At 45.6% G+C, this 20,615-nt stretch overlaps 2 protein-coding genes across 9 annotated transcripts in view; one reads left to right on the forward strand and one right to left on the reverse strand.

Moving 5' to 3' along the window:
* On the reverse strand, positions 1–11,198 carry LOC102061405 (nucleoside diphosphate kinase A). 4 transcript variants are annotated; one of them, XM_026797851.2, is made up of 5 exons: positions 11,000–11,192; positions 2,370–2,502; positions 1,740–1,841; positions 972–1,084; positions 1–638 (listed from the first exon to the last, which is right to left on the reverse strand). In XM_026797851.2, the coding sequence occupies exons 1-5, from the start codon at positions 11,044–11,046 to the stop codon at positions 521–523; spliced, it is 513 nt and encodes a 170-aa protein (XP_026653652.1). In that variant the 5' UTR covers positions 11,047–11,192; the 3' UTR covers positions 1–520. The 4 variants fall into 4 exon arrangements, with proteins under 4 accessions (XP_026653652.1, XP_005494818.1, XP_005494817.1 ...); XM_005494761.4 differs by lacking the exon at positions 11,000–11,192 and adding an exon at positions 3,022–4,117; XM_005494760.4 differs by lacking the exon at positions 11,000–11,192 and adding an exon at positions 2,993–4,087.
* A 3,414-nt stretch (positions 11,199–14,612) lies between these two features.
* Positions 14,613–20,615, forward strand: part of SPAG9 (sperm associated antigen 9) — a 62,531-nt gene continuing 56,528 nt past the window's right edge. For 3 of the 5 annotated variants that reach the window (XM_074555136.1, XM_005494762.4, XM_074555137.1), the window contains exon 1: positions 14,614–15,060. In XM_074555136.1, coding sequence (XP_074411237.1) covers positions 14,755–15,060 — 306 coding nt within the window. In that variant the 5' untranslated portion in view covers positions 14,614–14,754. Of the gene's footprint in view, positions 15,061–20,615 lie in introns of all 5 variants that reach the window. The other 2 variants (XM_026797827.2, XM_005494763.4) reach the window with 2 other exon arrangements.

The following is a 20,615-nucleotide window of genomic DNA, read 5'->3' on the forward strand; positions in this document are numbered from 1 at the left end:
TTTATGGGCACAGCATGTTCTGGGGAGAGAAATGAGCTTTTTTTTTCTGCAGCCATTTTAGGAATGGGGACACACTTGACTTAATATTAAGTAAATCCTCAGCATTTGGGCATATTATCAATGCATTTACACACCATCAGTTGTCCTGTAATGTTTTAGCAAAGTTAACCTCTGACTCTGAGCTATTTGCATATTTATTTACCAAATAAATTTTTACCCTTTTTTTTTTTTTGTTTACTAAAATACACTCTTATGACTATAAAATGCTTCAGAAAAATATATGTTATCTATTCTGTGTTTTCATCTCATATCTGTCAGTCCCAGAAGCAGCTTTTAAAATGTGCAATTCCATCTATAACTTGACAACTTTTAAATCAAAGAAGGAGCAAGCACTGACCCTGACATCCACAACAGAGCAATTTCACTGTTTTCTGAGGTTTCTACCAGGGAATTCTTTCAAATAGCTAGAGGCTAGCAGCTGCTTATGGACATGGGAATATCAGAAGATCCAGGCTGGGTGTTAATCATAGATCCACTCATGAGCACAGCTTCTGTAATCAACCAGTTCTTCAGGAGTGAACCATAAATTGATCTCTGTCTCAGCACTTTCCACAGAATCACTGCCATGAATGATGTTCCTAGGAAAAGAAAAGGTGAATAAAAGAGAAAAGGAATTCTTAAAGTAAAGTAAGCTTCTTGTTTTGAAGTGATTCCCACTATGGACAGAAGCTTTAAGTAACAGTAAAGTACGAAAAGACACAGCATAGGCAGTGCCAGCTTTGCTCCTCATTTTTGTCAATGGGGACAACCATGACTTGATCCGTATCCTTAGATACTAATATGTCATGGGCACAGGGAATGGCAGCTCCATGTGTAAAACAGAGAAGGATGGAGCACAGTTCCTGTAGATATCATGACATAACACTTAGCATTTAGTGCTTTTGGGTGATACCAAATGTTTTAAAATTTACTTTCCAACTTGGACACAGAAGTCCCCACGAATAGTGCCAGGCTTGGAATCGAATGGATTGGTTTCCCCCAGCATCATTCTTCCAGTCTTAATCACATTAAGACCTTCCCACACCTTAAAGAAAAAAAAAAATCCTTTCAGATTATTAAATTTTAGCAGCAGATAAATTATACCATCCACAAGAACACAGGGCTGTCCATCATGGCACAAATCACTATCTGAATATTTGTCACAGTGAGACAAATTTATCTCCAATTCTTCTGTCAGATTCTTGAAGCATCTGCACACATGGTCCCCCTCTGTACAATCCCTCTCCTCACAAAGGGTGGGGAGAGAACCATTTTCCATCTCAGTATGGCCAACAGTGTCCCAGAGCTGTTTGTTCATGGGAGAGCTAGGCCTCAACTATTTTACAAACACATTGTCAAGGAGAAAAAGAGAACTAAAGTTAAAATGTTCCACCATCCTTTTTCAGCTTTCTTACTACATGGCATTTCAGAGTGAGGCTTTTGTGCAGGTTTACTGTTTCTCAAGGTCCTGGTTGTGATTCCTTTTTGCCCCTGCCCTCTTCCTCAAAAAACTGGCTCAAAGGAGTGAAAGATTATGAGAAAATATTAAAGAAAAATAGTTAACAGCCCATCTTCCTAATCACAGTATTTGAATCCAGATTTTGAAATCCTTTAAAAAATAAACTGGAATTCAGCAGGTGACACAATCTCATTGCAGGGAAGACAATCAAGCAGTGTGGTTTTCCTTGACAGGAACTCACCATGGCTACAACAGGTCCTGAGTGCATGTACTGCACCAGGCCGTCGTAGAATGGCCGGTCCTTGAGGTCAATGTAGTGTTCCCTCAGAAGGTCCTCAGAGGCCTGGGTTATAAAACAGACAGACAGAGAAAAAAGCTTACAATAAGAGCTTAAGAGCATAGTGAAATCACAGAGGTAAACCACAGAGCATTGATAATCCTGAAACTGGCACGCACTTTAAAATTCAGTATTTCCAGCACCTTCCTGGGAGTACTTTTGGTCTATATTAATTTGAACTGTTTGCTTTAACTACAACTAAACTTAGAAAAGATTTTTTGTCCATGCAGATAGTTTATGTGACCTGGGATTTGTAAAAGATACTCAAAGATATTTATTTGGCATAGGAGGCACCTGAAAGAATATTCTCTTCAGACTAAGGGCATCAGGTTACTAAAATTAGTGTGCTTAGCATGTCTAAAGCATTTAGCCAGAGCTGGGAATTGGAACTTTTCCAAAAACATCCCAAGTACGACTTCTCAAAATTTCAGTTTTAAATGTTACAGAGGCCACATTTGTTGTTACAGCATGCTGCTGTACTTGAAGGCTACAACTCATATAAAAAAGTAGACACAGCAATTGAGGAGAGCTTACTTGTATTAATTTCATGGCTACCAGTTTGAATCCTTTCTTCTCAAAGCGTTTGATGATCTCCCCCACCAGTCCCCTCTGGACCCCATCAGGCTTGATGGCAATGAAGGTGCGCTCCTCAATGGCAGCCATGATCCTGAGGAGGGAGGGAACAGAATTTGTTATTCCAGGACTGTGAGATCCCAGTCCATCCCAACCCTGTCTGCTATAAGTGTAATTAGATTTGCTGCATCTGAGTCAGTAATCCATGGTCTCCAATGTTTGAACAAACCAGTGACAGCACACAGGTTTTCCCAAGTGCTGCAGGAGTGAGTTTGAAGCAGTGGAAGGGTGCCAAGTGTAAGAACAATCAGTGAATACCGAAATCAGAAAAACTGAACGGAAAGGAAGGTAATGATCACCACAGATCCATCTTCCAGTGCCGTGCAATAAATTAATAAATTACTACAAACACAGAGTTTTCACCTGGAAACCAGCAGGACCAGAGGGGCTCTGAGCCCCGCGCTGGAGCACACCTGAGTGAGCAGGTGAGGGATGCAGGGGCTGCGCGGAGGCTCCGCGCGGGGGTGCGGTGACACTGCCCGGGGACGGAGGGACCCTTCCCGCTGCCCCGCAACCCGGCTTACCCGCTGGTGGCCCAGTGGCTCTGGCAAACCTTGAAGCCTTGTCCCTCGCCGGTGGCCCGGTGGCTGTGGCAAACAGTGTCCCACGCTGATGACCTCGGTGAGTGCCGGAGCCCGAATACTCCACTGTTCCCTGGGCGTCTCCCACAGCCCGTGTCCCCCGCTGTTTCCCCGCGGCTCTGGCAGCCCGTGTCCCACGCCGGTGGCTCTGTCAAGCCGTGTCACCGCGGGTTCTCACCCGGTTTAGCCGTGCCCCACCCCCTCGCCCCCGCACAGCGGCTGCCGTGGCGACAGCGCGGCCTCCCGTCCGTGCGCAGCGCCGTTACCGCCCCCAGCCCCGATCGCGGGGGGAATTCGGGATCGATCCCTGTGCCCGACCCCCCGCCCGGGAACACCACCACCCACCCAATGCCTCTTCCCTCAGAGCAGGAGTGCCGGGCTCAGCCCTTCCAGCATTTCAGTCTTGCCTGCTGGATCCCGGTTTTTATTTCACAAAAGGCACATTATGTTATTTTAATAAAAATGTCGTTATCGTACTGTTCTGCTTGTATTTCCTCTTTAAATTAGGTAATTAATTTTGTTTGGGTTTTTTTTTTTCTGGTTATACTATATTAGCTCTTTGAGTCAAAAGACCCTTCAACCATTTACCTAACCCTGAGCTGCTTTGCCTTGAGCATTTTATTGCCTTTAAGGGAATTGAGGATAAAGCATCTGGATGGAAATCCATGCTTGTCCTGTTTTTGCTTCCAAACTGAGGTGGACTTGCTGGGCTCCGCTTCTTGGCTGTTCTTGAAAGCAAAACAATGAAGATTTTGCTTCCCTCTGGGCAGGACTTTGCTGCTTGACAGGGAAAAGTTCAGCTTTTTGATAACATGGATTTCCTTACTTGGGATCCCTTCTCTTCACTACAGTCCATCACACATCCCTGTGGTACTTTTGGTTCTGGTGGGAGACTCCAGATCTGACCTAAGCATCTATTCAACCAACCTGCTGTCTTGTATTCAGGGTCCTTTTCCATCACAGTTTCCAAGAGCTCTGATTTAGCAGATGATATTTAAAAAAATAGTGTCATACATTCTAGCAAGTCCTCCTTGAGGTTATTTTGAAATTAGAGTTTCTGAGTAGTCTCCTGACAATGCAAATCCAATTTATTCTCTTTCTTTGATGCACATTTATTCAAGATGTTTCATGCTACTTAAACAAACTCTAATGCTGTAATCTTCACTATGGCAAAATAATACATAAAAAAAAGAAAGGTCTCTAGAAACAGGATGTTTATAAAAATATCAAGTTTTAAAGCAGCAATAGGACATCTATTTACAGTATTGTTAAATCTATATCATTTAATGATTAAAGCTTAGGACTTGCCCTAAGGTGGGCAAGCATGACTTCCAGCTTTACCATAGGTCTGTTCTGTGATGTGTGCCAAGTCTTTTAACCTCATTAAATAAGGGTCAACTCTGCCACTTTTGAGATTAATCCATGATTAGCAGAGCAAGTTGTTACTGTATAAATGAGATTTTGCTTGTTGCAAATTTTACCAAGATCACTTAATAACATTGGAAGTTACATGTTTATCTAAAATGTGAAGAAGTAGAGAGTCTAGACAAATAATTTCAAAAAGATAGACTGATCATGGGAAAGAAGTAAACACCTTCAAAGTTGTCAGTGAGTGAACTAAGTGTAACTGTTGAGCTCAAACCATTTCCACATTACGTAAACCCAGTAGAGATTTTTAAAACAGGCTTGAGACAAAGGACTGACTGTGAATGTCTCCAGACTTCAGGAGAATTTAACACAGCTCCAGCTTTGCTGGTTTGGGCCCAGTTTTACACTGGTCTCAGCTCACAGCCTCTGTCTGTACCACTCGGAATATTAGGGGTTCTCATCAAAACTCGTAATTTGTGCTGTGTTCCTCTTGCTCCTTGTAACCAGAGTCCTCACTCTGACATGCTTTGTTGCTCCAGGGTATCCTACTCCTCATTTAGCTGAGTGATGCTCTCATTCATCAGTCTTTATCTTGATTTCTGTTGTGCTTTAAGGTATAAACCAGAATAAAATTAACCTTTTACATAAAATTTCTTCCTCTAGGTAAAGTGACAGTTAAACTTTTCTAAATCCAGAGTGATCCAAGTGATCCTGGTAAATTGCAAATCAATTTACTTGATGCGGTGGGGCTCCTGCCTCTAGCCAGGGAGGGAGAATTGTTTCTTTTGGACTGTGTGGATCCAACGGCCTGGCACATCAGAACCACAGAAATACGAAGCTTTGGTTGATACTGGAGCACACTGCATGTTAATCCCATAGGGATATGTGGGGGCAGAAGCTGTTTCTAGTGCTGAGGTGACAGGGGGGTTGCAGCAGTTGACCCTGTTGGAAGTTGAAGTGAACTTGACTGGGAAGTTGTGGGGGCCTGAATATATGTTGTATTGTGGGATCTGTGTGGGTCCGAGTTGCTCCAAACGAGCTGCAGCTGCAGGGTCCTTAGTTGGGCAGCAGCTGTAGCTCATGAAGGTAGCTGAGATAAATAGGGATGGATCGAGAGCCCAAGAGGAGCCCCTGAGAAGACAGGAAGGACTGTGCTGCAGAGAATGGAGAAGAGCCCCAGCAGAGAGGCGAGAACAACGCTGCAGCAAGGATTACAACAGGAAGTAGTGGCAGAAACATCCTATTGTGACTGGTCCAGAGATCACTTGTATTCTGGGCATGGATTTCCTCTGGAGTGGCTCTTACAAAGACCCAAAGGATTCAGGTGGGCTTTAGGAATAGCTGCTGTGGAGGCAGAGGACATTGACCAATTGAACACCTTGCCTGGAGTGTGACAGAGTCCTTCTGCACCTGGACTCCTAAAGGTGGAGGAACATTATGTCCCAGCTGCAACCTCAACAGCGTACCACTAGCAGTTTTGGATGAATTGAGATGCCATCGCACAAGATGATCTGTGAGCTGGAGAGCCAAGGGATGGTCAGTAGGGCCCACTCACCCTTCAACAGTCCCACCTGTCCCGTGCACAAGCCTAACAGAGAATGGAGATGGAATGTGGACTATCATGCCTTGAATGAAGTTACTCTACTGCTGAGCACTGCTGTGCCGGACATGCTGGAACTCCAGTACAAGCTGGAGTCCAAGGCAGCAAGGTGGTACGCCACCATTGACATTGCCAACACATTTTTCTCCATTCCTCTGGCAGCAGAATGCAGGCCTCAGTTTGCTTTCACCTGGAGACGCGTGCAGTACACCTGGAACCTACTGCCCCAGGGGTGGAAACACAGCCCCACCATCTGCCATGGACTGCTCCAGACTGCACTGGAAAAGGGTGAGGCTCCAGAACACCTGCAGTACATTGATGACATCACTGCATGGTGGAACATGGCAGCAGAAGTGTTTGTGAAAGGAGAGAAAATAATTCAGATTCTCCTGGAAGCCAGCTTTGCCATCAAAAGAGTAAAGTCAAGGGACCTGCCCAAGAGACCCAGTTCCTGGGAATGAAGTGGCAAGATGGGTGGCATCAGATACCCACTGAGGTCATCAATAAGATCACAGTGATGTCTCTCTCCCAACCAGCAAGAAGGAAACGCAAGCTTTCCTTGGTGCCATAGGAACGCTTTTGGAGAATGCACATCCCTGAGTACAGCCAGACTGTGAGCCCTCTCTACCTGGTCACTTGCAAGAAGAACACTTTCCATTGGAGTCCTGAACAGCAACAAGCCTTCACCCAGATCAAGCAGGACATCCCTCACGCAGTTGCCCTTGGCCCAGTCAGGACGGGACCAGAGGTAAAGAAAGTGCTCTACTCTGCAGCTGGGAACCATGGTCTGTCCTGGAGCCTTTGGCAGAAGGTGCCTGGGGAGACTTGAAGTTGACCACTGGGATTGTGGAGCTGAAGTTACAGAGGGTCTGAAGTCAACTACAACCCAACAGAGAAGGAAATCCTGGCAGTCTGTGAAGAAGTCCAAGGTGCCTCAGAAGTGATCAGCACAGAAGCACAACTCCTCCTGGCACCCTGACTACCAGTACTAGGGTGGATGTTTAAGGGAAAGGTTCCCTCTACCCACCGCACTACTGACACCACATGAAGCAAATGGATTGCCCTCATCACACAGTGTGCCTGTATTAGAAACTTGAATTGCCCTGGGATCTTGGAAATAAATACAAATTGGCCCAAAGAGGAAAATTTTGGTCTGACTGACAAAGAGGAGCAGGAACAGGTGACCCATGCTGAGGAAGCTCCACCATACAACCAACTGCCACAAGAAGAAACATGGCACGCTCTTTGCACTAAGAGTTCCCTTGTTGTAGGGACAAATAAAAAATGGAAAGCAGCTGTATGAAGCCCCACATGACAGGTTGCAGAAACTACTGAAGGAGGAAGGTGAACTCAATACTTACTGAACTCAAAGCTGTCCAGCTGGCCTTGGACATTGTTGAAAGAGAGAAGTGGCCAAAGCTATACTTTTTCATGGATTTGTGGATGGTAGCCTATGCTCTGTGGGGTTGGCTGGAAAGGTGGATAAAAGCCAACTGGTAGCATAGAGGAAGACCTGTCTGGGCTGCTGAGAATGGCAAGACATTGCTGCTCTGGTAGAGAAGCTACCTAGGAAACTCTGCTGTGTGGATGCCCATGTCACCATGTAACAAGGAGAAGCAAAACAACAAACCAGGTAGATCAGGCTGCAAAAATAGAGATATCGTAGATAGATTTGGACTGGCAACATAAGGGAGAGTTTTTCCTAGCTCAATAAGCCCATGATGCTTCAGGCTATCAGAGCAGAGATGCTACCTATAAGTGGGCATGAAACCAAGAGGTGGATCTAACCATGGACAGCATCTGCCAGGTTATCCGTGACTGTGAGATGTGCGCTGTGATCAAACAGGCCAAGCGAGTGAAGCCCCTGTTGGTATGGTGGACGGTGGTCCAAATATAAGTATGGGGAGGCCTGGCAGATCAATTACATCGCACTGCCTCAAACCCGCCAAGGCAAGCACCACGTGCTCACAATGGTAGAGGCCACCACTGGATGGTTGGAAACCTGTCCTGTGCCTCATGCTACTGCTCAGAACACTATCCTGGGTCTTAAAAGCAAGTCTTTTGGAGGCATGAGGCATGGTACCCCTGAGAGGCTTGAGTCCAGCAAAGGGACTCATTTCAAGGACAGCCTTATCAACACCTGGGCTAGGGAACATGGCATTGAGTGGGGGTACCATATTCCTATCATGCACCAGCTGCTGGGAAAGTTGATCAGTGCAACAGACTGCTTAAAACCACCTTGAAGGCACTGGGCGAAGGGACTTTCAAAAATTGGGAGCTGCATTTAGCAAAGGCCACATGGTTAGTTAATACCAGAGGCTCCACTAACCAGGCAGGCCCTGCCCAATCTGAACCCTTGCAAACAACAAATGGACATAAGGTTCCAGTGGATACCTTTTCCCTACCAATTTCCCAGCATATACACGAGATGTACCTCTCTTGTACATGTACCTCATGTACACATGAGAGGTATGCTGGGAAAAACTATTTGGATTAATTCTGCCTTGAGCAAAGACAAACCAGTCCGTGGGGCTGTCTTTGCTCAAGGTTGTACCTGGGGGGTGATACGGAAGGATGGAGAGGCATGATGCATACCTCAAGGGGACATTGTTTTGGGGTAAATCATCCATCACACTATGCCTGTATCTAGATCTAGATGTATGTATGTATATAATTAAGGTAATGCACATTATAAATTATCAAATCGTGAACCAAACTTATAAGAAAATTTAGCAAAGATTTATGAATTTGTCTGTGAGACCAAAGTTCGGTCATCGAAAACAACCACAGCCAAAGAGTCAGAGTCGAGCCCGGGATCGGTGCCAGGTGAACACAGATCTGACCTCCGAATGTCAGTCTCTCCCTGTTCACAAATGCTGCCTCACGTGCCGTGGCTTTACATGTGCAGAGCTGGACAAAGGTTCAGTCCAGGTGTCTCGATGTTGTCAGCGACTCCGAGAAGCCATGTATTCACATGGATCAGGGTTGCGCCGTTGCTTATCTCGACAGATGCCAGATGCGAGACGATAATCACTTTCAGGTGGGCCCAGCAGCCCGGGGGGGAAGCCAGCGATTATCGACCTGGAAGCTTCTATTCTTACGTTAAAACCTCGATGTTTATCTTAACATGAGTCCAGCAACCAGATGTATATGAATAAGACACTGCTCCCAGCCAGGATGTCAAAAGACATAGTTTGGATTTTACAATATTTTATACATCAATAGCATGAATTATCTCTACCATATAGTACACACATATGTATAGAGTTATAGATAGATACATGTCTTTCTTCGCAGTTGAAATGTATTAATTTAGGTATTGATCATATGGTATGGGATAAGGGGTGGAATGTCTTGGGGATTGGCTTTTTATCCCATATCCCATATTGGTTTTGTTTTATGTCTGGGGTGGTCACTGCTGCCCCCTTCCCCCTTCCCTGATGTAATGGGTTAAAACTTTAAGTTTGTTCATCAAAGCTGACAAAGTTGCACCATCTCAATTTGTTTGCTTAAGTAAATTTCCAGACCTAAAAGGATAAGGAAGGTGAAACTAAAAGACAATGGGTTTCACAAACATTTGTTTATCTGTTTAGTAAACTGTTAATATGGGTGGGGGGTTTGCTATGATTGATAACACAGTATCAGCTTATCCGCTCCGTAAACCTAAGATTCCAGGAACTCAGCAGATTGAGCCTAAAATTCCAGGAATCAGACAAAGGAAAATACCAGCCTTCATCTTCAAACCTCCGGGGGCTGGAGTATGACCACCTAGACACAAAAGAAGAATACGCAGAGTACTACACATCAACCCCGAAGCAGTACTGTACAAGAACTCCACGAAATATCAGGAGAGTGCGGCAGTGGCAGAGCGGGGACTCTCCTGTCGCCCAGCGCACCCGGGGCGCTGACTTTGCCTATTATCGCTTGCTGTATCAATTAATAAATTTAATTTTATTTGGACTTATTAGTCGGTGATTAATTCCCCACCCCAACTAACCTATAACACCTGGCTTTCAGTGTAACGTGATGGGCTAGAGCCAGCCCAGGATTTCCTCAGAGAGTTGCAGGCAAGGGATGGTTGCGTCCTCCTGATGGGGTGATTTCATCTCAGTGGCCGTGCAGTGCCATCCCTCTGATGAGAGATACTATGTGGCTTTTGCCCATTTTTTTCTTTCCCTTTGGCACTGTGTCTGGAGCTTGCTTCTCTGCTGCTTAGGAGCCCAGAGCCACTGCATGCCACACTGGGACCAGGAGCATGCCTGTCCCATGTTATGAACAAAAATTCAGTTGATTTTTTTCTGTGAGAAAAAAGCTACGACTATTGCTGGGCTGCTGCTTGTATTATGGTAATTACGGGTCGTTGTTGTTAATGGTTGTTTTTGTAGTAGTAAAAGCCCTGGCTGGGGCGAGGTAATGGCCCTTCTCCGAGACAGTAACGGGTGGGGACCTTCCCAAACAGTGAGGAGAAGAGACCTGGGGGGGGGGGGTTATGCAAAGTGACTCCAGGACCAGCACGCTGTGGGGGACTACGGCTCCAAACGTACTGAGAAAACCCCAAAAACAACGAGCCAAATAAGAGTTGAGAGATTGGAGTGATGTCTGGACGTGAGGAGCCGAGTGCTGAGCCTGCAGAGATGCGGAACATCTTCGGAATCCCTCTCGCCCTGACCACGACAGTCGTTCCCAGCGCTGAGACCGAGGGGGACGGGGCCGGGAAAAGCAACATCGGATGGAATCACCACATCCTAAATGGCTCCCACGAGGACCTGATCCCCAACTCTGCCCCTGGTGGACAAAGCTGAGCATATCCTCCTCCTCTGAGTCGCCCAGGGAGAGACGGCGGGAGACTGCAGCCCCGCCGAGCGACCCAATCCTGAGCTGATCATTTTTAATAAAGGCATTAAAAAGGAGAAGAAGTCTCCTGGCCCTGTTTATTTCATCCCAGAGTCTCTTGCTATATTTGTCATCTCATGTCTGCTCACCTCTGCTGATCCAGTTGGCTGCTTCTGAGGTTCCTGCTACAGTCCATTTCGCCATCCGGGGGCGCACCGGGACTGGCTAACCTGTGGGTTTGTGAAGGAAGCGCCTTTCCAGCTCTCCCGCCGGCCCCCCACCATTACCCAGGTGCAGCCGCGGGGGAATCATCGCACCTGCCCGGCCCGACGGGGCCACCAGCGCCCCTGCCGGCTGTGACCAGGATGACAGCGGAGGGGAAGGTGCCTGCAGCTGCGAGAAGGCTTCACTGCGCTCGGGGTTCTGCTATGGGTTGCTGCTGCTGCTGTTGTTTGTTTGCCTTGTTAGCCACATACATATACATATACATATACATATACATATACATATACATATACATATACATATACATATACATATACATATACATATACATATACATATACATATACATACACATACACATACACGTACATGTACAGAACTGTTTTGCCTTTTCCCGTATCTTTGCCTGAAAGCGGCTTAATTTCAAAGTTGTAATAATTCAGAGGGAAGGGGGTCACGTTTTCTATTCCAAGGGAGGTTCCCGCCTTCCTTTGCCCTTGTCTTTCAAACTAGGGCAGTGTCTAACTGCTAAAGAGAAACAGGAAAAGAAATTCCGTCATAGAGATAATTTCCAATAATTTAAATGAAAATTTCACTTGAGAATATGTATGAGAGTACATATCATGTCTTTTAAAAATTATTTTTTAGCTGGAATTATGTATTTTTTTGGTAAAAATTAAAAGTCAAACAGCTTTTCTTTCCTTTTGCCATGTTTATAAATTGCATTTTAACTGCCTGTGCCCTGGCTGTACCACTTTAAATATTAGCTTGGGAGGATGACAATGTCTAAACAGGACTCACAATAAATCCGATATACAGGGCTGGAGTCTTTTCTTCTTTGTCATTCCTGCACAGACTCACTGGCTCGGTAAATGAAGAGACAAGAGAGCACATGCATTTAAAGCACAGTTCCTGCCTTAGAACCAGTCCAAATGAGAAAAAATTAAGTGCAAGACTCTGCTGCACTCCAGTGGAGCTGAATGCAATCACGGCAGTTAAAATTGCATCCCTTCTCAAGGGTTCTTTTTTAAAGCACATTTTCATTTCTTTGCTCCTGGACTGCTGCTGGGCAACCGGGTTCCTCAGCTGTACATATGATATTACCTAATGAAGAATACTGATTTCCCCAAGTTCAAGTTGTATGACAGAAGTTGCACCAGAGGAGGTTTAGAGCGGATATTGGGAAAAATTTCTTCACTGAAAGCACTGTCAAGCCCTGGCAGAGGCTGCCCAGGGCAATGATGGAGTTAACCATCTCCTGAGACATCTGAAAAAACTGCAGATGTGGCACTTGGGGACATGGTTCAGTGGTGTCCTTGGTCGTGCTGGGTTAATGGATGGACTTGATGGTCTTAAAGGGTTTTCCCAACTTAAATTACCCCACGACAAAATGAAGGATGTGAAACAACTCAGAAAATTTTCAACAGGTATTTTCAAGTTTACTGTAAATGTCTGTAACAGCTCCCATTGTTCCCATGACAGAACACATGATCCAGAAGGGAACCCCCTATTCCAAATCCTAAGAAAATCAATCTCAGCAAGTGCAAGATGCCTTCTAAGCTGTATTACTGTTAAGAAAGCAGGATTTCTGATATTATCTGGAGACCTTATTTGAAGGCAAAGGCCCTTTTGCTGCCAGACACCAGCAAACAGAGCTGCAGAGTCCCAAAATTCAGGAGTTAAGATTCTAACTCCTCCAGTCACCCCTCAGTGAATCACTGGGTCTATTTATGCCTCCATGGGTGTGATAAACAAATACCCTGGGAGCTGTCAGACTGCATTGCCTCACATCTGCCATTCACAGAGGGAGCTGCCTATGGGACACCCCAACCCCACAACCCAGCCGGAGCTCCCCACCCTGGCCCCACAGTAAGCATCTAAAGGGACCAAACCTTCTGTTGTCAAGGGGCCCCAGAGCCTCCACCAACAGCACCAGGGCTTTGATATTCACTCCGGTGACCTGGGGTATCTAGGCCTGTATCAGGAATAGCGTGGGCAGCACCAGGGAAGTGATTGTCCCTCTGTTCTTGGCACTGCTGTGTTCAGTTTTGGGCCACTCACTTTAAAAAGGATATTGAGAGGCTGGAGTGTGCCCAGAGAAGAGGAAAAAGGCTTATAAAGGGGCTAGAAAACATGTCTTATGAGGCTGGATTTGTTTAGTCTCGAGAAGAGGAGGCTCAGGGGTGACCTCACAGCTCTCTAGAACTACTGACAGGAGCATGTAGCGAGGTGGGGATGGGGCTCTTCTGCTGTGCCTGCAGAGACAAGACCAAAGAAAATGGCCTTCAGCTGAGATAGGGGAGATTCAGATTAAATATTTGAATTTTTTTTTTTTTTACTGTTTGTGTGGTCAGGGCTTGAAATCACCACACTGGAGCTATTTAAGAGGCATCTGTACCCAGCACTGCATAATACTGGTTTAGAAGTTACAGTGGTAGTGCCAGGTGCATGGTCAGACTGGGAAAAAAACCCAGAATCAACTAGGTTGGAGAAGACCTCTGAGATCATCCAGTCCAACCTGACCCAACATCACCTTGTCAACCAGAGTGTGGCACTGCATACCACATCCAGTCTTTTCTTCAACACCTCCAGGGACGGTGACATCTCCCTGGGTAGCCCATTCCAATATCCAATCACTCATTCTGTGAAGGATTTCTTCCTAATGTCCAACCCGAACCTCCCCTGGCACAGCATAGGGCTGCATCCTTCTGTCCTGTTCCTTGTGACGGTGTTCACAGGGGTTTTCAGAGGAGGGAAGAGACGAGGATTTGACTCCATGCTTCAGAAGGCTTGATTTATTATTTTATGATATATATTACATTAAAGCTATACTAAAAGAATAGATGAAAAAGTTCTCATCAGAAGGCTAGGCTAAGAATAGAAAAGAATGAATAACAAAGGCAGCAGTCCCAGACTCTCTGTCTGAGCCAGCTGTGCCATGATTGGCCATTAACTACAAACAAGCACATGAGACCAATCACAGATGCACCTGTTGCATTCCACAGCAGCAGATAATAATTGTTTATATTTGTTCCTGAGGCCTCTCAGCTTCTCAGGAGGAAAAAATCCTAAGGAAAGGATTTTCATATGAAGATGTCTGCGACAGTTCCTTGTTCCCTGGGACACGGCAGAGCAGAGCCCGACCCTCTCCTGGCTGCACCCTCCTGACAGGAGGAGTTGTAGAGAGGGATAAGATGTCCCGTGAGCCTCCTTTCCTCCAGGCCGAGCTCCCCACAGCTCCCTCAGCCGCTCCTCACAGGAAGTGTGCTCCAGTCCATTCCCCAGCCTTATTGCCCTTTTAAAGGTCTCTTCCAGTCTTGACGATTCGGTGATTCCTGACGTGTCCCCGACAGCCTAACCCTTCCCGCTGCCACCCTGCTCCCGCCGAACGCATTTTCCTGAAACGCAACACCAACTCCGCGAGCAGTCACCGCCATAGCCTCCCACAGGCCCTGCCTCTCGATGACATCACCAGCAGACCACACCCCCCCGCGCTGGCTTCTAGTCCGTAGCTCCGCCCCACGCTGCCGTCCCGGCAGACCCCGCCCGGCGCGGCGGGTGAGGTCAGAGACGCGCGCCGCTCCCCGCCCGGCCCGACCGAGGCTTTGCCGCCGCCGCAGGGAGCCGCTCCGAGCAGGACCCCCGGGCCCCGCCAGGCCCCGCACAACTCCCTGCCGCCATGGAGCTGGCGGACGGCGTGGTGTACCAGGAGGATCCCGGCGGGCCCGGCCCCGCCATGATGTCGGAGCGGGTGTCGGGGCTGGCGGGCTCCATTTACCGTGAGTTCGAGCGGCTCATCGGGCGCTACGACGAGGAGGTGGTGGCCGAGCTGATGCCGCTGGTGGTGGCCGTGTTGGAGAACTTGGACTCGGTGTGCGCTCACAGCCAGGAGACCAGCGTGGAGCTGGAGCTGCTGCGGGACGATAACGAGCAGCTGCTCACGCAGTACGAGCGGGAGAAGGCGCTGCGCAAGCAGGCCGAGGAGGTGAGCGCGGCGCTGGGCCGGGGCGGCTCCGTGGGGGCGGCCGCACCTCCCGCGCTGGGCCTGCCCGGGGCAGAGCGGGCGGCGCCTGGAGCGAGTACCGGGGCTGCCCCGTCCGGCCGCGCGGCCGGAGTTGGGGTCGCGACGCAGCTTGGAAGAAGGATGAGGAGGGCGCGGAGTACCTCCCGGTCCGTGCAGCTAAGCCGCAGCGGGACCCGTCCGTGCGGGTCCGTGTGCATGCGGTCCCCTGAGCCGCTCGTCGCGGAGGGATCCCCGGTCACTTCTGCGGAGCGCTGCGGGAAGGGAGGGGAGAGGCGCAAACATGGAACCGTGCGCTGGTTGTGCTGTCACGGCCACGCGGGATGCTCCCCGCGGAGGGAGGCGCGTTGTCCATTTTTGCAAAAATAGTGACAACGCGTTACAAAAAACATGGAAATACACAGTGTGTAGGCTGAAGCCCTTCAGAGATGGTACATAAAGCTGTAGGCAGCAACAGGTGGTGTGGACTCTCCAGTGATGTCGACTCTGATTTGGGATGTTAAATGTTTTTATTTTAGTGTTTGTACCAAGAATCATTTCAGCACAAACAAGCTTGAGAGGCATTATCTGATCTGATATTATAAACCGATACAATAGGAAGCAGCTGTGCAGGGTAACTTCCTCCAGCTCATTGTCTTGCCAAACTCCTGAAGGAAATTGGATTGGCAGCATTATCTGTAATGGAACAAGCCATCTTAAAAATGTATTTCCAGACCCCTTGTCCTGTGCTAATCTCTCTGGTTGTGCTTGCCTTCTAAATTTTCCAAAAATCAGAAGAACAACTGCACTGAGGGTGAACACAACATTAACAGTAAAAGCTTAATTTAAAAAGCCTTAGCCCTGTACAAACACTTGTTTGTGAGTGCAAAATGTTGTCTGCAGATTATTCCAGGACTCAGTTTGTTATGAAGAACTGCGGTATGAATGGTGTCCCCCCAGCTGTTGGACTGATAAATCATTCATCCTCCTTGTCAAACACATGGTGGTTTTATAATGCCTTATGGACTCCAGTCAGGGGACTGGAGTTGCCACACTATTTCTGACACAAGCTGATGTAAAAGGGTCTTTTAGAAAATATGTTTATATTGAGAGTAATAGGAAGGGATTGATAAATACTTTCTGAACTAATTAATGAGAAAATCCATCAGGTTTGAAGCACAGGCAGCATTTGCCAGATCAAAAAACAGGCCTTGGGCAGCTGGACAGAAACCGTACCAATGTGATGAAACAGAACATGGGGTTAATTTTGTTGTTGTAGCTTTTCAGGAACTGTAAGTGCCTGATTTAGTAGTGTGCTTCCCTGCCATCTCCATTTCTCTGTGTCATGATAAATTAGCTTGAGAGGACAGGCTTTATGCAGTTGAAGAACCAGTGCTCAGGCTGCAAGACACCTGGCTGATGCTTTCCAAAGTGCAGTTAGACCAGAGACTGTATTTTCATGGTGAGCACAAAGGTCATTTTTGTGATGTGCTGAGGTCATTGCACTGTGCAGGTGTGAAAGTGTTAGGTACAGCCTAGTGTGTTCAGGAGAGGTGCGTGTGTTAGTCAGGCATGGTTGTTGAATTATTTTTTCGATGCTGAGATAACCTGATGGGTGCAGTATGGTTGAAATAAAAGGAGGGAACAGAAATTTAACATTTCCTTGGACAAAAAGTTGCTTGCTTAGCGCATTATCTTCGTTTGGAGTTTGCCTGTGTCATGTGGTGACAAAATGGAGAATTTTGAGCTGCTGAGTTCCATATTTATTGTCATCTGTTCTTAATTTCACACAATGGTTTGGGTTGGAAGGGGCCTTAAAGTTCATGTCACTCCAACCCCTGCCACGGACAGGGACATCGTTGCAACACCATTTTGCTCCAAGCCCTGTCCAGCCTACTCTTGAGCGCATCCAGGGATGAGGCAGCCACAGTTTCTCTGGACAATTAACACACCTTCTTTTACTTTCTGTTTGTTTTCTGTTGTAGGACATTTATTTGCAACAGTATCTTTATGAACATTAAATAGTTTACTATTTGGGTAGGGGTCTCCTTACCCCATTTTTGTAATTTGCCTTCTTTATTTCGTGTGCTTAAAACATGTTACTAAAGAGATATCTTAAAAGTTGTTGCCTGAGGATTTCTGGAATAATTGTTTTTAAAGTCACCCTGACAGAAGTTCTGGGCCTACTTCTTAACCCTGTGGGTACAGTTTTGATCTTTGTAGTTGCTGTGAAATCACTTGTCTGACGTTTAACATGATAGGTTTTTTGGTATTGCTGAAGGAATGGAGGAACCAGCTGCTCTGCTGTTCTGCTTCCAGTTCTTACCTTTGCACTTGGTGACTGTGAGGTAACAATTCCTGCCCCAAAGAAGGGGGAGAGGAACCAGCATTTGTGCTTCTGCTATTTTATACTCTGATAGGAGTTACTTCTGCAGCAATGTGCTGTTTCAGGCCTGCACTTGTAGCTGGCATGTGTTTTGTGTGCACTTGGAAAGAGGATAAAATCTACTCCATTTAGCTATGCCAAATTAGGATATCTTTTAGCTTTTCTGCTGTTGGTGGGATTAAACTGTTTTTGAACTCTTTGGCAACTGGGAAAAAGCGTCTACCACTACTAAAATTGGTTTAAGTCATAGCATAAACTTCATGTCTGCTTTTCCTTACTGTTCCCACAGGTAACTTTCTTCGTTAGGATTGTATGTTGAGTAAACACTGTGCAGTAAGAGTTTAAGTATTTTGAATTTGAACGAACAAAACTGAGATGCATTTTACAGAAAACTTCCATTCTATTTTATGGCTATCAGGTTGTTTTCATTCTCACATGTTTTTCTATCCCCCAAGTCCATCTGAACTGACTTTTTAGGTGTTTTTTTTTTCTCTCTGCTCCAAGAACTTGCCATTGGCTGAGAATCTGTTATTGTTGCAATACACATCGCTGAAGGACGTGTCATAGAGTAATAAAGATTGCCAAGTGGGTGGCACCCTGACATCAGATATGCTCAGCATTGCACCTGGGTCCTGTGACAGGAAAACCTGTCAACATGTAAAGAGACAGAAGATGATATAAATAAAGGAAGAGATATTTCATTTGGCTAATAATGTATTACTGAGTGCTTCAGTGGTTGTGTATAGGACAGAGGGCTCCAAATGTGCTGGGCTGTTGTGTAGTCTTGAGTTCTTATTTATTCCAAGGACCTCTGCAAGCTTTCAAGTAGGTTTAAAATTGATTACATAAATATTTTTGCATTTAGTTGTGTGGGACTTTCTACACTTTTTATATGAGGTCTGTAAAAACATGTTGGACAAAGGTCTGAAACGACGCACGTGATCCTGCCTGGAGAAAATGGGATGGATTAAATGGGAGTTGCCAAAGATGGCTGATGGAGGTATCGCGGGCAGGCACATGCAGGAGGAGCTCTGCATCGCATGTGTTACACCTCATCATAGCCTAATCAAAATTAGGATCCAGGGATCCAATGCTAAGCATCAGAACCTGGAAACAAGATGGCCTTTTAAGGATCATTCCAGCTGTATTTTCTGTAATCTTATATAATCTGGTCTGATTGTTTTAAAGACAGGTTGGTGTCCTTCAGCTTGCTCTTAAAAAACAAAGTACCAAAAATCTCACTTCTCACACTTCTCATGAGAGTTGTAAAGTACATCTTTGTGGCCCAAACAAGATGTCACTTAAAATGGGGAAAACTAGGTTTTTGTCTGCCTCAGTGTTTTGAATAACCAGTAGCTGGGGTTGAAATGAGAGGATAACTATTGAGTGCCTAATGTGTTCCTACATATGCTGCTGTATTTACATTAAACAGTGCAGGAGGTAAGTAGTAGTTGAGTGTATTATCAATGTAAATTAAAAAAAAGTAGTTTAGTATGGGTGCTCAGCCTGTCCTTGGCTGCTGTGGTGGTTTATCTCACTAGTTCTTCTGTCATACTTGTGCAGGCTTAGTTAGGGTGTGATGATCAATCTGCTGGGCCTGTGTTTGTCATTATACCATCACCAGAAGGAGAAATGAAACCAAATAAAAGTATTCAAAGTCCAAAGTTCTCAATCCCAAGATCTGATCAGGTATAGTTTACAGCAGGGGAGGGAAAAATACTCAGATGTAATTACAGAAATGCTTTCAAGTATAGTAATGTAAATTTGGACTTTAACAAAATGAAGGTAAACTAATGGAAGGTAACTTTTTCCGTTTTAGGGAAAAACAGTTTTATCACTTGCAGTTGAAGAACTTGAGAGGAAATACAAAGTTATATCTCTCTGTGGTTTCATGAGTAACAATGACATTAATGGCTCTGAATGGCTGTTTGTTATTCATGAGTATAATTGCCCCTGGCCTTTAACAAGCTATGACATATTTTTGGGAAATCATCAGAGAAACAACTAAACAAAGATGGTACAGTTTTATAATTCTTATTTCATGTTTTCCCATGTTTAGTGTAACAAACTTCCTGTGTTTAGTGTAACTTTAGCCCCAGTACCTAATTTGTGTCAAACTTTGAAGCCCTTTTTGAAAAAGGAGTCTGCCAAGAATTGGCCAGACGTGACTTGAATATTAAATGGGCAAAAGTCTTGAATCAGTTATTACAAAGAAGAAATGAAACAAACTTAATCATTGAGATTTTCAAATTACATGGATTAATTAATATTCCCAAACTTCGTGTGGACGAGGTAGAAAGATTCCTGCACACCTGTGTTTGAGGAGGGATTTTTCAATGGCAGCACCCAGAGCAGAGCTACCTGGGCTATGTCAGCTCTTCCTCAATTGTTGTGGTTTGGTTTCCAGCACAGTCATATGAACACCATGCCCAGTCCTGTGATAGCTGTGCAGAGCATGTCTGAAAGGGACTCTTGTTTCGCTTCATAGGTTTTGATGCATTTCTACATCTGAAGTACTTTTTAATCAGAACTTCTGATGATCCCGTTCAACTGAAGCCCTTTTCATAAGGTTATGAATTTCTGCTTTTGTAAAAAATGTGTGAGCAATGGCTACAATGTAGTAATAGTTCATTAACAGTTGATGTATGACCGTTAGAAATACTTTTCCCACTAAATTTTCCAAACAATACATAGGAAAAAATATTCAAATCAGATTACTGTTTTCAAGTTGCTGCCTTCACTGTCCCTTTTCTGCCATGTGGTCCTCAGCTGCCTTTGCCCCTTTAACTGTTGTGGATGTTAAGGATGTTTTCCTGCAGAGGTTTCTGGTCTGCTTCTCCTCCCTGTTCTATGAGCCTTCTGCATAGCTTGTGTTGGTGGCCTTGTCTTCTCCTTGCAATGCAGAGCATAGAGTACTGCATGACCTAAAATATCCTTGGCTTTTAGAAGTGTTCTTTGTGCCAGTAATACATATGGAATTTCTTGACTTTTTAGGTAAGATAAATAGCAAAAAAAAGTGCTTTCAAAGCTGCTATAATGGCGTGTTGGTAATTTTTATGTTAGAGAATGTAAACACTGATGCATTCATCAGTGAATTCCAGAATATGGGTAATCACAAGTGTGGTAAACCAAGGAAACAGAAGGTGATGGTGAT

The sequence above is a fragment of the Zonotrichia albicollis genome, chromosome 19 (assembly GCF_047830755.1).
Source record: "Zonotrichia albicollis isolate bZonAlb1 chromosome 19, bZonAlb1.hap1, whole genome shotgun sequence".
Taxonomy (NCBI): Eukaryota; Metazoa; Chordata; class Aves; order Passeriformes; family Passerellidae; genus Zonotrichia; species Zonotrichia albicollis.